Source organism: Lampetra fluviatilis, chromosome 46 (assembly GCF_964198595.1).
Source record: "Lampetra fluviatilis chromosome 46, kcLamFluv1.1, whole genome shotgun sequence".
NCBI classification, from domain to species: domain Eukaryota; kingdom Metazoa; phylum Chordata; class Hyperoartia; order Petromyzontiformes; family Petromyzontidae; genus Lampetra; species Lampetra fluviatilis.
The window spans coordinates 4094146-4108989 of NC_136320.1; the positions used below are offsets into that span (position 1 = coordinate 4094146).

Here is a 14844-nt window from a genome sequence, read left to right on the forward strand (position 1 = left end):
AAATTTGTGTCTTAAGACCCTTCACCACCCGACATAGCCAAACAAATTAAATAGTCACGAGTACGAGAATGAATTATTATTGTTTCAGCAAATAGTGTCCCAGACAGTATGAAAATCATTGATAAGATTTCAAGTAAAAAATATACATTTTTATTATTCTGAATTGTATTGTATATTAATATTTATTTACAAAATTATGCGTTCTGTTGTTGTTATAGCGACGAGTAAAGAAATATCTAAGTCTGTGCACTCTTGCCAAATCCTGGCCCAGTCTGCCTCCGCAACTCAACAAACTCTGTGCTCTGAAAAAAATAGGCCATTGCCAGAAACGTTAGCCTATTATAGAACATGTTCAGTTGTAAGGCAGTGTTATTGATGAATGTGGTGAGTTTTTTCGTGATGTTTTTTACAAGGTTAAAGCTTTCAAACTCACCCAACCGCACACTTGGACTGTGCAAGGCCTTGATGAAGACAAATCTAGACAGCCATATGCTTGCACCTGCATATCTTACTGAGTCCATTACATCAACAACAACAACCGCCATTCGCCACTAAGTGGCGGTGACGTCACCACGACGCTTGTGCCAGGCCATGTGCACCTTGAGGCCACATGAAGTGTCGAACGCCCGCTGGCAGGAGGTCACGGGGCAGACCCAGGTGCCACGGGTCGACTGACTGAGATGATCGAGATGACTGGCTGATGCACCACCTGTGCCCCCTACTGTGCCAATTTGCTGTGCTTTAGTCACCCGGCGCTCCGCTCGTTGTTGTGAGTGTCGCTCCTCCACCCTCCGTTGTTGTTGGAGGGCGACTGCCTCCAACTGCCCAGTAGCGTCCTTCACGAGCCTCCTCCACAGAGGCCGATCTTGACACCGCTGGTACCGGTCATCGGCAAGTCCACTCAGCTCCACGTCCTCCTGTACCACATCACTCCATCTCTTCTCTAGCCCGTGCCGTGCCCGTTTAGCCCCCTCGATCCGGCCGAACAAAAGCTGTTTAGGCATGCGATGGCTGGGCATGCGGGCTACATGACCCACACACAGCAACACAGCCATTGCAACCAGCCACGTCTCCCGGTATTTCTGCCAACCTGTCTGACGGCTGGTGCTGGTGATAGAAAGTTGTGTAAAAAAAAAAACTCCTCTTCAAATTATAGACACAACCTCTGATACAACTTTGGGTCGTGTGCTTACAGAAACATGGCTGCTGTAAAAAATATTTCTCAAACTCATTGGTTGACGGCCTCTACTTATTACCAATGGGAAAGCTCCCGGAGACTATAAATACATCTCTCGCAAGGGCGACCCGGGTTAACATAAACACAGCAGCAGCAGCAGCACATAGCAAACAGATTGGTATTGCAAATACCACAGCCGTACAAGCACAAGTAGGATCTTAACAACTAAAAAAATAATGTTGATATTGGACATATTTGAAATATATATATAAAATACATTCATGGCGCAAACGTTTAAAAAAATGTAGCTGCTCACCCCGAGCTATGAATACTCTGATACGTGCATTGTCCTTGTACTGCTCGCCTTGTGGCGTCCTCTCGTCTGACACTGGTGAGACTGGGCCCTAGAGAAGGCTGCTGCCTCTGGTGTCGACCAATCAGTTTCAAAGACAATGCCCATATATAAGTATAATTATCAGAGCGTGTTTTGTTTGCATGTTCACCACAAGTACTGTGTGTGGTTAGTGCAGACTTGATTCCTCGCAAAAAGTTTCCGTTTGGTGTTTGAAGATCTGAACACACCTCCTGTTTTGGTGCCAGAGAAGGGTAAAACCTTTTATTGTTTTGCATACGTGTGGGTCACTTGTCGGTCACCACACGTGTAAAACGCGCTCTTCTCAATGAGAAAGAAAACATCTGTGGTCTATTTGAGCCTATGGGAGAAAAGTAATATTAACACAACAACTCAAATTCGTTTTTTGTTGTTGTATAATTTATAAAGGCAAATGCGCATCGAACGGAGTTGAGAACTCTCGGCCCGCCGAGATTGTGAGAACGTAGCGCGGGTATTTTGGCGCGCGCACGCCAGAGCGGGGATGAGGCGGACGGTGAGGGGAGCATCCAACTTGTACTCTACAACGCGTGATGCCGATTCTAAATGTGGAGGACCTGGAGAAAAATCCACGCGACCACGGGAAGAACGTGCAGAGTCCAAATATGCAGGCGTCAGGGTCGGGATCGTACCCGCGGCCTCCTGTACACCAGGCAAAGTGGTGCAGGCCAAACATGCCAATGTGCCTTGTGACCTCCGCGTGAAAGGCGCAATAAGACGTGTAAACTATTATTATCGCTAGCTTGTTTGCCCGTCCGAGGACGGAAGCTGTAATATTTACGAAAATTTTTAGCAGAGTATCATTGTTTCTTGTGTAGATTTAATGGCAGTGAATCTTGCACGACCGTACGTTATCAAACACTTCACCGCAGTTCACTGTAGCACTGTATTTAACTGACTTTCAATTTGTTCAAATTCACTGCTCTGACCCTTTATTCTCTTCTGCTTTCGGTCGATGGGGTTGAAATAAATTGGAGTTCGATACAATATCTGGAAAATCACCGAGAAATGTCTTTTTTACCAGAATGTTGAAGCATACCTTTTACCTCAAGTGCTGAAGAAATAAATAAAGACACAAAATCCACATTTTTTTTGCTGCGTAGAATTATTTATTAGATTCACTTTCAATAAAGAAATGTCAAACCTAAAGCGAATTTGCGAATAAAATATTTCCACTCGACCTTCTTCTGCGCGAGTGTAAAAATGCACCCGCTCATGAATATTAATGAGGGGGGGTGCGGCACGATAAGTGACGTCACGCGCGATACACACAAACAGACATTCTTGGCTCATAGTAGCAATTATCGCTGAAAAACATGACACTGCTAATCACTCAATTGGGCAACATTTTTGTGCTGTCGATCAAGAATCAAGTGCCAGTGTCTCCCAGCTCACAGGGGCAGTGTGGCCGTGGTGGTCCTTTCCCATGCCAAGGAGCTGACAACCTTCCCGTTGTGTGGAGATGCCCCCCAGATGAACCAACAGCCGAAATGGGAGCGGCACACGGGCAGCATGGCGATGCGATGCGCTGAAACGAGCGTTACGTAACGGGAGCTCACAGATGAACGAGTTTAATATACGCAGCCGCAACTACCGACGAGGAATGGATTACTAGAATAAAGTTTGGTGGCCTTCATCCGCTTCTCCGATGAGCACGGTTGGCTACGTGCAGTGCGGAAGAAGCTCAACATGAACTATGCAACTATAAACTATTTTTATTTTACCAGGTAAGGTCCACTGAGCTATATAGCTTTTTGTCAGAAGTGACCCGGGCAACAAATGATAGCCCAACGAAGTGGCTTATTGCGTGGAAATTTATCGCAGACAAAAACTCGAAAACGTGCGTTCATTCTCAATGTGGAGGGAAAAAACCGGAGGACCTGGAGAAAAATCCACGCGACCACGGGGAGAGAGAGAGACACCGCAAACTCCAAATATACAGCAGCAGGCGTCAGGGTCGGCATCGAACCCACGACCAAACACGTGCCAACGTTGGCTCAACTTTGTCACGATTACTCCGACGAGGATTTACTGGACACACGCAAATCAGATAGATCCATCGACTGCGAAGGAAAGTGAAGGCCATGGCCTTGGCCAGGACACATCCCCGCAAGGAATGACGGCGATTCGGCGAGACTGGAAAAGGAATGGAAGCCCAAGGATGGAACTTCCCACGGCATCCTCCGTTGAGGTGGAGATCATGAAAATCTGCTCAGCGCAGGAAAGAAATGGATCGTGGCATCACATGAGCAACGATAATGGTGAGGAAATGCCTTCATCCTGCAGTGGATAGACAATGACACATGATGATGATGGTGACGATGATGAGGAAACGCGAAGGCACAAATCGCCACATTGCGTGGCACACAATGGTCTACTCTTGCTCAGAGTGTACAATACAAAACAGTCGCGCCTTGCCCAACGCCGGTTTATCGAACGCGTGTTTCAGCGATACGCGGTTTGCTTCGTGAGCTATGCTTTCCGGAACGCGGGCTGCGATGTTTCGACTCTATGTGGTTTGACGCTGCTAAGCTTCTCATCTTAGCGTTGGCAAGCAGTGCACGGCCCCCTTCACCTGTACTCTACACGCTGCGGATGTATGTACGTAGATACGACGTTGAACTTCTTGCGCACCGTACGTAACCAACCGCGCTGAACGGAGGATGAATATCTCATCGCCAACTTCGCGCCCCAACACTCTCCCGTGGTCTTGCTCCGCGCGTTGTAAACCCTCTCCAGCACCCCCACCAACATCATCAGCTTCATCATCACCATCGTCATCATCGCCATCATCATCATCATCACCATCATCACCATCTTCATCATCACCATATTCATCATTACCATCTTTATCATCACCATCATCATTATCAACATCTTCATCATCACCATTTTCTTCATCACCATCGTCATTCATCATAAGCGAAATAAACATTTTCGGTTTCACTTGTTTCCTGCATGCCATGTCTCTCAATATAATTGTTTTCTATTTACTTGTATTGTGAGCCCGTGTTTATGTTTGGCTGCGACGCTGCTGCACGTGGCCTGCTAACCCAGCGCTCTGCAGGCGGCAGCGAGGGTTGTTGGATCGCCACACAAAATGCTCCGAAATCTTCTTCCCGTGGACGTCGGCGGACGTGCCGTACCCGGCTGAGCAGGGGACCGCATTACAGCGCCACGTGGACTCCATATGTGTCTCTATCCGAATGAGATAAAGTGTTGCCCTCTTGCGCGCGTGGGTTTTCCTTTTTTTCCCGGCGCTCTGGTTTCCTCTCATGTGTAAACACGTGTAAACACGCGTGTAAACATTATTAATTTGCTGAACACGCAAACTAAGCAAAAGCAAAGAACCCCAAGTAGCCCAAGGAGTCCCGATTCATGAACGTAATGTGGATAGAGCAAGTACTATATCAGCTGTTCCTCAGATCATAAAAAGCATTAACATATGTTCTTTACCCCCTCAGAGCACTATTACAAATAACTTCAACGAGACTAAGATGGCCAAAACATCTTGGCATATAGAGGACCGCAGAGCTTGGGCAACCGTTGGTAGCGCCGGCTCTCCGTCTGTGCCGCTGCTGCCTTTCCGCTCGTCTATGGTTCCTCCTCCTCCTAGCGCCTCCGAGTTGTTCTCTCCCCGTCTCTTTTTTTTGTACAAACATGATTTATTTCGTCTATTAAGAACACCGCGGGAATGGAACAACAATCACACCAACTTTGTTGGGAGACGTGGAGATGCCTAAGAATCGCTTAGCGTAAAATCACACCTCGCTAAATTCACAATGTCAAAACCGCGTGAATGAAACATAAAACCAATATTGTTGGGATACGTGAAAATGCCGACGAATCCCTTAGTGCGGAACCACACTTCGCGAAATTTACAATGTTACGCATTTTTCTATCCTCAAAATGCCGCTGAACAACAAAAAATACCTGGGAGCATAGTGCACGTTATTTTAAGTGACTCTCTCTCTCCACGAGGCCGAGGAGTGTACACCACGCGGCGGTGTCGGCACGGTACAAATCACACATCACAGAGCTGATACGGAGCGGTGAAGAGCGCCACCCTCGCAGCGGCAACGCAGCCGTGACGGGCACAAGATCCAGACTCCAGTGCAGGCAGCCCTTGACGTGCCCCGGTCGGGCGCGAAAGGAGTTCAAATTCCTTGGCACGCGGCTGAAATGCGCTCCGCGGTGTTCCGCGTCACGGCTTTACAACCCTCGGTCGTGTCTGATTCGAGTTAGGCGGCCGTTAACATTCAAAGTGTTTTATAATAATCGCCCTTACGATCGGCTGCTGTGGCAAAACATCAAAATCTGCAGCTAAATTCTCGCAGATGAACGTACACGTAGCTCTGGCACCGTGGTGGCGGTGGTGGTGGTAGTGGACTGAGCAATGAAGGGCGCGTCGGAGACAAGGGGTTGGTGGATCAACAAGAGATCATCGACTACTGTGAGACTCCTAACCTTCTGGGCTGTACATCAATGGATTCTTGAGTCCTATTAGTGCAGAGCCGTGAGTGTTGTTATCCTCCTCTGACATCCACAATGGGGGGAAAAAGGAACCCCAGTTCTCTCCCACACTCAGAAAAAAACACGCGTCAAGGAACCGGCTAAACATCCCAGTGTAGAAACCTCCAGAAACAAAAAGTCTTCCCTGGTTAATCATCAATTATTGCTCTGTTATGCAACCAGGGGAGCATCGCCGAGTCTCAAGACTCGTCTCCAGGAGGGTCCTGCTACAGTGGGTTGTTTTGCTCAAATTTACGTTGACGGCGACCTATGACAAGAGGTCTAACAATGCAGGTCTTCAGGAGCTGTTTGTGGTGTTTTTTTGTTACTCTTTGGTTTTTTCGGTAAAGTCACGTAGGTAAAAAAGAAAATAAAGAAAATAAATTAAATCACGACGTTTCGGAGGCAACACAAGCTTCCGTCTTCAGGTTGAACCGTCACAGCAATTTTGCAATTTAATTTAATGTTTAATTAAATTATTTTTTACCTACGTGACTTTACCGAAAACACCAAAGAGTACGGACCCTTGCAGTCACGAAAACTTCAAATCTGCTTTTTGTTGTTGTTGACATAATGCGCACACTCACACGTTGCTATGTGTTGCCTGAAACTTGTGGATTTTGCGGTCTGCACTGATGTCTCTGTTCTGACGATGGGTTCCTTTTCGGACTTTCTCAATCGGGACGTTCGGCAAGTTGACACTGCACAAGTTTGACGCTTGAGGCGGAAGCAGATTCGCCTGGAGAGAACCCGCACCAATGAGGACACAACAAAACGAGACGGCATTCTCGGCACGTGATTGGTTCAACATTTAATACTGGTAGGAACCTCCTGGTTACACCAGCCCACAGGGGATTATTGTGTCCGTCGTGCAGGGAGGGGCTGGGTGGGGAGAGACGGGCGAGGAGTGGAGGGGAGGGTGGGGTGGGGAGGGGCTGGGTGGGGAGGGGAGGTTAGGGGAAGGGCTGGGTGGGGAGGGTGGGGAGGGGCTGGGTGGGGAGGGTGGGGCTGGGTGGGGGGTGGGGCTTGGTGGGGAGGGTGGAGTTGGGTGGGGCTAGGTGGGGGTAGGAGGGGTGGGGCTGGGTGGGGAGGGGCTGGTCACCCCGTGGTGCCCTTATAAAACTCAACGTTTAACCTACTCAAGCCGCTTGTGCCCGCCCTCACAGTCGGTCATATTTGCGGAATACACCACGCCGCCGTTGAGTTCAAATCCCGGTCAAGTGTCTAATGGCCTTATCTCTACCTCTCCATGTGCTGTGAGGAAGAGCAGCTGCGCGAAACGTCGCCTATTATATACGATTCATTTTCAAGGCCACAGTGTGACTGACAAATACATTGAGGTTTGTTTGATTGTTTGTTGTTGCTTGCCCTGTGGGGGTTGATAAAATAAACAGCCACGTTTGCCGGTGAGTCAACAATTGCTGTCCGACAAATAACACCGTCCCCTTCCATAGGAATGTGGAATGCAAGGGCTGCCGATGAAACTCAACATTTCCCCTTGCTCGTATATGAGCGGGAGAGGCCCCCCTTGACTGGGCCTCACTCTGACCTTCATGCTCCCCAGCTCACCGAAGCAGACTCACTGTTAGGACTGAGCAGAGGTGGGACAAAGTCATTGTTATGCAAGTCCAAGTCGAGTCGCAAGTCATCAAATTCATGACTCGAGTCTGACTCGAGTCCAAGTCACATGACTCGAGTCCACATCTCATAGGTGGGACAAAGTCATTGTTATGCAAGTCCAAGTCGAGTCGCAAGTCATCAAATTCATGACTCGAGTCTGACTCGAGTCCAAGTCACATGACTCGAGTCCACATCTCATAGGTGGGACAAAGTCATTGTTATGCAAGTCCAAGTCGAGTCGCAAGTCATCAAATTCATGACTCGAGTCTGACTCGAGTCCAAGTCACATGACTCGAGTCCACATCTCATAGGTGGGACAAAGTCATTGTTATGCAAGTCCAAGTCGAGTCGCAAGTCATCAAATTCATGACTCGAGTCTGACTCGAGTCCAAGTCACATGACTCGAGTCCACATCTCATAGGTGGGACAAAGTCATTGTTATGCAAGTCCAAGTCGAGTCGCAAGTCATCAAATTCATGACTCGAGTCTGACTCGAGTCCAAGTCACATGACTCGAGTCCACATCTCATAGGTGGGACAAAGTCATTGTTATGCAAGTCCAAGTCGAGTCGCAAGTCATCAAATTCATGACTCGAGTCTGACTCGAGTCCAAGTCACATGACTCGAGTCCACATCTCATAGGTGGGACAAAGTCATTGTTATGCAAGTCCAAGTCGAGTCGCAAGTCATCAAATTCATGACTCGAGTCTGACTCGAGTCCAAGTCACATGACTCGAGTCCACACCTCTGGGACTGAGTGGGTAGGCGTGAATGGGTCGGCATATGTGAGCATCTCTCGGAAAATTACAGTACCACCACATACGCATCGGACTCTACTGGACACAAACGAAGCGCACACTGCTTTAAACGCGGGGCGGTGCGTTACCGTGTTCTTGGAGCGAGCGTCTGTACGGAGAGATCAACCCTTTGCCGTTCCAAGACGTCTGTAAGTTGCAGGGCGGGTGCCCCGTTCACCAGTTCGGCGTTCATTTTATTTAGAGAAGCCGTAGCGCCGCTGTTTTTAAAGACGTTGTTACTCACCGCAGAGAACCGTAGCGACACGACCGCCGCTCTACGCCAGCCCTCCGGCAATGGGCCTTTTTTCTTCTTGGTTTTTTCGGTAAAGTCACGTAGAAGGGAAATAATAAAATAATACAAATTTAACATAATAAAATAAAATTCTCACGACGTTTCGCCCACAACGCAAGCAGCCGTCCTCAGGTAAAGAACAGGTCTGTCGGAAAGACAGCGTCTGAATGAACACCACCAAGCTTGGCAGCGTATATTTAAGCTGGGTGAGGGGAGTAAGGGCGCCTTGACAAATGAATTTGCATATCAACAGAGGAATTTAGCATATTTATGGAAAATGCAGATATGGGATTAGTCACTACTTGTGGAATGCATAGGACTTTACCGAAAGAATCAAGAAGATGAATCCCTGCAGTCACGAAAGCTTTAAATCGACAAATGGGCCTTTTACTTCCGATTCCATACAGAATCGATTCCATCATCGGAATGGAATAGAAAACTGGATGACGTACGTGCACACGCCATCGGAATGTGAAAAGGGCCGATTTGTGAATATTCATTGAAACATTAACGGGCTACACTGCGTGCACAAATAAAGGTTGCTGGACAAGGGCGGTTAACTGGTCAGGGCGGATATGTGACGGACGTGCGGTGCACTGGGTATACGAGCGCTGCTTCTACGGTATATCGCGAAAACATGTTTTACTTTATTGGTACCTTCAAAGTAACATCAAGCGTTCTCTGAGATTTAATCTCTTGTACGGCCATGCATAAATAACGCTCTGATTCGAGACACATTTTTCTTACGCGGGGAAAGATTCGGATTGCTGCGGGCAAGTTTCACCCCACCTCCCCCCCCCCCAAAAAAAAGTAAAATTAACGCTCGCGCGCGGACTACGGAATGTCTCCTTGCAAACCAAGACGGGAAACACAACGCGGCTTGGACCATTACCACAAATCACAGTCCCCTTTCGTTGGCGTTATTAAACTATTTTATTGCACGTGCAATTTAAATTTGATATGTGAACGTAAAACAAGTGAAACACTTATTTTTTTATTGTTTCGGGGAAATTCTCCAACAAGTCGTTTTTTTGTACGCGCTATGCCGGGCTCAATCATCATCAACAACAACAGCAGCAGTAGCCATGATCAATCCACTGCTGGATAAGGGCCTCTCCGAAGCTGTGATCATCTATCGCGAAGCCTGCGATACAATCCACGTAACGCTTGCGCCACGAGCTGATTTTCACCGCTCCATCTCCACGGTGGACGTGGTTCTCGGGCGCGTTGGCGTTCCTTGGCTGACACTCCTTTGCCCGCACGCCATCGTTCTGTGATTAGGTGCTCATTCACGGCGCTTGCCGGGTGGAACAGGCCACAACGACGTTCCTCTACCACGATTCAATTCAAAATCATTGTCATGCTTACGATGCACGCAACAGATGTTGCATCTTACGATTGTACTCTTCACGTGTCCATATCAATTATCCCGCGAAATGTTACACATGCACAGCGCTCGGGATATGTGAACTGAATCCAGACCCAAAATTGTGATCATTCATTGAATCGTGGAAGGTGGATGTGCATCGTTGCTTTCCGAAAAGACTCTTAGGTGGTCACGATCGTCCCTCTTAGGCCGTCATCATCGTTCTGCTGCCTCCTCGTCTCTCCGTTGCCGCTACTATCGCAGTCGTCCCCGTTGCTCTCGCGAGTCGCATTTGTTGACTCTGCCCCTGATGTGGAGAGCACGGCCGCTCTGCCTCGTCGCTACTGGCCCGTCCAGCAGTTTCACCACAGGGCAGTCCCACCCAACCATCCCCCCATCGCACGCCTCAGATCGTCCAAATCCCTTCCTTTATCAATCTTTCATCCTCATATAACCACACGTTAAGCGCTGTCCCCTCGTGTGCGTGGGGTTGCTCTTCTTCCCATAGGCCAAAAACAATCCTTCATGACAGTGTTCTTTACTCACTTTCAGTAGGGGGCCACTTTCGCCGATAAGGCATCATCGGTGTGAGGGCCGCCACACGTTTGAAGCCACTGGGGTGTGACAACGCGACAGGGTGTTTTCACATTTGTGTGCTGTCAGGGGCCGCACTAAAGGCCATCAGGATCCACCAGCAGCTCACTATGACATCCCGATGCATGGTCCTTCTGAAAAAGAAGCTTCAGCTTCGGTGATGCTTCCCTTGTGTGTATGCGTGTACGTTGAACTTATTTCGCACCGCACGTAGCCAACCGTGCTCATGTATACCTGGGATTATGATTCTAATTTAAGAAGATCGTAACTTCCCACCATGAGCTACGCTTAATTTAGAAGTAGTTATTTCTGACTGCCTGGCATTATACGCTTCGGTGCCTCTGCATAGCAGCTGTGGTCAATAAATACACGCATTTCCTGGAAGAGATTCACAATTCAAAGTGTTTCCATTTATATGCATAGCCCTAAGCCAGTGGTTGGAATTTACACATTCCTATGGCAAAGGCCAGTGACCCACCCATACAACACCCACTGTTTACCTCCCACAATGTGATACTCGATTTAGCCAACCCAGAGGGATGATGGTCAAGTTGGGTAAAGCATTGATAATTTCTGCTCCTCCAAGTGAAATAAATATCCAACTACACGTGTACTAAACATGATATATTACACGCGCATTCTTTACTGCGTGCAGTTTTTGCGCTGGGTTATATACGTGTGTACGGTGCAATTTAAATCCGGTATTCAGCAAAGATTTAATATTCAGCCCTTGGCCAATCAACTGCTGTGAGAAGGCTTCCCATTGCCATGTCGTTCATTGGGGTTGCTTGACCATACATCACTTATGCCGGTGAAGGCAGGAGGCCCAGGAATGATTCAGAAATCAATTGCCACTGATGTAGGTTGCGGCTGGGAATCGAACTTAGGATTTCAGGTCCATAGCGAAGAGTGCCACCACTGCCCCACAATGTAGGCGTCAACACCTGCAATGCACGGTGGCCGCCCATCAACGCACCGTCCAGGCTCGACCCTTGCTTAGCTTCCGATGACCAATGAGATCGGGAGTTGATTGAGCAACACCATACCCCGCCACCGAGATTCACGAGGTCCCACCGATGGTGCCCCACCACCACCCCCCTAACTCGGCGGAGCCACGCTCCAGGCTCCGACCCCAGGGCGACCCCCCAGGGATGCACGGGGCCCGGGCCCCCGGAGTTCCCTGCCCTTGGAGGTGAGGGACTCGGAGTCTGAGACGGAGACTTGAGACAGAGACTTGAGATGGAAGACTTGAGATTGAGACTCGAGATAGAGGCTTGAGATGGAGACTCGAGATAGAGGCTTGAGATGGAGACTCGAGATGGAGGCTTGAGATGGAGACTCGAGATGGAGGCTTGAGATGGAGACTCGAGATGGAGGCTTGAGATGGAGACTCGATATGGAATTCGAGATGGAATTCGAGATGGAGTCTCAATACGGGGTCATGAGTCCTGGCTGTAGACTCCACCGTCTGTTTACCACGATAGCCTCCTCTCTCTTATTCTCTACCTAGTCTCTGGAGTCTCTCTCCCTGGTCCTCTGAGATCCATTGTTTAAGGGCGCTTTATAAATAATAATAAAAATGCATGATTATTATTCCGTGTGATTTGGCCACAGGCCAGCAGTGACGAGAGTGAACATCTCAATCGCTTAGAGCTGATCCTCTCAAGAGTTGCTCCTCACCGGCCGTACGAAGTCTCAGACGATCGGAGTACCCTCCGTACGCACCGGAGCAAGCGACGAGGAGAGCGTCACGCTGCACGCTGCGCATCGCAACCGGCAACCACCGCCCCACGTGGCCTCCGCACTGCGCCACCGCCCGGCGTACGGCACCACCACCACCGCTACCGCCCCCCACCTTGGCACACACGAAACGCGCAGCACGCGCATCCCCGGGAGGCGGCGGGGTACCGCAGCACTCGACGTCTAACAAAGGCCTTCTTTGTGCCTTCAAACGTAACCACCCCCCCACCCCCCCATCCCCCCATCCCCCCCACCACTGTTCGGTTCGAACATCCCACCAGCGGTTTCCAATCCGTCGCGTCCACGCTGCGAGGGCCGGTTGTGGTGTTAAGTTTTGTTGTGAGTGAGCCGTCTGTTTCTCGTCACCCATCTTGTGCACGCAGCACGCGTGCCGGACATGCAGCCTCTACACAAATCATCATAATTCACAGTCCTCTCGCAATCCGTTGCTGGATGACAGCCGCCGCAGGCACCATTGTGCGACTCTTTACTGACCCGTGAAAGCCTCGGCGAGTGCAACGACTATATTTAAGGAAGGGACTTGGCCGCTTGGTGATGTTCGGCCAGTCCCGGTCACGGCCGTTTGGCTTCAAGTTGCGAGGAAACCGAAGAGGCCGGCGAGATCACCACCGCCGCCACCACCACCGCCATGCGTACGTAGGGAGGGGAGTCACACTCCTCAGCACTGCCACCTCCCGGCCACTTATCCGTCCCACGCCCGCAACACCTAGCAATCCCTGTCGGACATCGATCGCATTACTAGCCAGGCTCAAAGTAAAAAAAGACCTGTTTAGCTTCTGTTACCCGACTTGGCCCAGGCGGCGCATTGATGGCCGTGTCGTTGCGGTCCCAGGGGAACAGTGCACAAGATCAGCAACCTCAGAGCCTTTATCTTTATTTCTCCTGGAGAAATGCCATGAGCGACGAAGCTCTTTTTCATAGATGTCCAGTAGCCAGTGCCCCCCCCCCCTACTGGAGGCTTTCACGCCCTCCTGGGTAGCGGGTGGTGGGGTTGAGAACCGCCACCCGTAAGGCCGACGCGATGAGCGCAGGATCCGTCGAGAAGAAGAAGCGAGCACGGATGGCACCTCACGCCACGTCAGAGCCAGGTCATCGCCACCGCTCGCCGCCGCCATTCGGGGTCGGGGGTCAGGGTCATGCTTGGCGCGTCGGTGTTCGCGGCATGACCTGACCCCCGCCCATACGGCAAGCTGGACAGACCGTCGAACTCCGGCTTGCTTTGCGGGTACCCGTTGGATACCCACTGCCCCCCCGTGGGTATCTGACCCGATGCCGGACACAGATGTGCGGCAGTGTCGCACCGTATCACGCCGTGCCGCGCCATACCTGTGGATGGTCTCCTCCAGCTGCTTGGAGCGCTGCTCGTTCTCCGCCAGCTGGTTCTTCACGGCTTCCTGCTCCTCGGCCGAGCCGGCCGGCGCTCCCTCCAGGAGCCAACGCTCACGCAGAACCTTCGTCTGCACGGCGCAAACACGCGGCCACGAGCAGCCACACGGAGCACACGCAGCAACGGAGGGTGGCATCAGCAAAAAGAATAAAGACTCAACGGGGGCCCCGTATCTGGCTCCACACCTCCGAGTTGGCGATAGAACAATGCGTTCGACAATTAGCGAAATAAGCGCCCATTAGAAATGGTGTTAGCATTATATTCATGAAAAACATTGAGAGAAACGTAAAGGTTCAGCTCACACGACTGCTTGCGGAAGGACCTCCACTCGAGCAACCTCTGGAGGGTATTTGGTCCACTCTTTCAGGGTTCGCAGACGCGCTGCAAGCGATGGTCGTACTCACACTTTACCCTATCACACGTGACCTGCAGATTGATACAGCACTGGCTGGGTGGACAGAGAAACCTGCACTAGTCCTGATGCAGTACATTTTGGTCTACTCTTCCACGCTTGTCGGATGTCTTGGAAGGGTGGGAAGTACCCACACTTCAACCCACCGAACACGACCTGCCGAACGATAAAGTGTACTGCGGCTATTTATACTGCTGTACGGTCAGAGCTGAAGCGGTTCGAACGATACTTGCATCATTGATTCAACTGCAGCGCATCGATGATGGCACAACAGCGTAGCAACGGCGTAATAGCCAGCATACTGGAATTGCGATCCAGATATGTGCTCGTTGTCTTTGCTCAGTGTTTACTTTGGAAATTCTCGGCGCTAAGCAGAGGCCTCGAACTGCGACTCACGCTGGAGCATTGGCAGCACGCGCGGTGCTGGGGACGATCGTGTTTCGATGGTTATCGGACCGTCAGGAGCGCCCTTCCCCTGAGGTCGCGTGAAAGAGAGTGGGGCACGATTGTGGAATTCATCCGCACCTCAGATTAGC

General features: G+C 50.2%; 1 protein-coding gene across 1 annotated transcript in view; it reads right to left on the reverse strand.

The window, feature by feature from the left end:
* Positions 1 to 14844, reverse strand: part of LOC144947680 (uncharacterized) — a 239799-nt gene that overhangs the window by 142625 nt on the left and 82330 nt on the right. The window contains exon 4 of the mRNA XM_078876952.1: positions 13836 to 13966. Coding sequence (XP_078733078.1) covers positions 13836 to 13966 — 131 coding nt within the window. The remainder of the gene's footprint in view (positions 1 to 13835; positions 13967 to 14844) is intronic.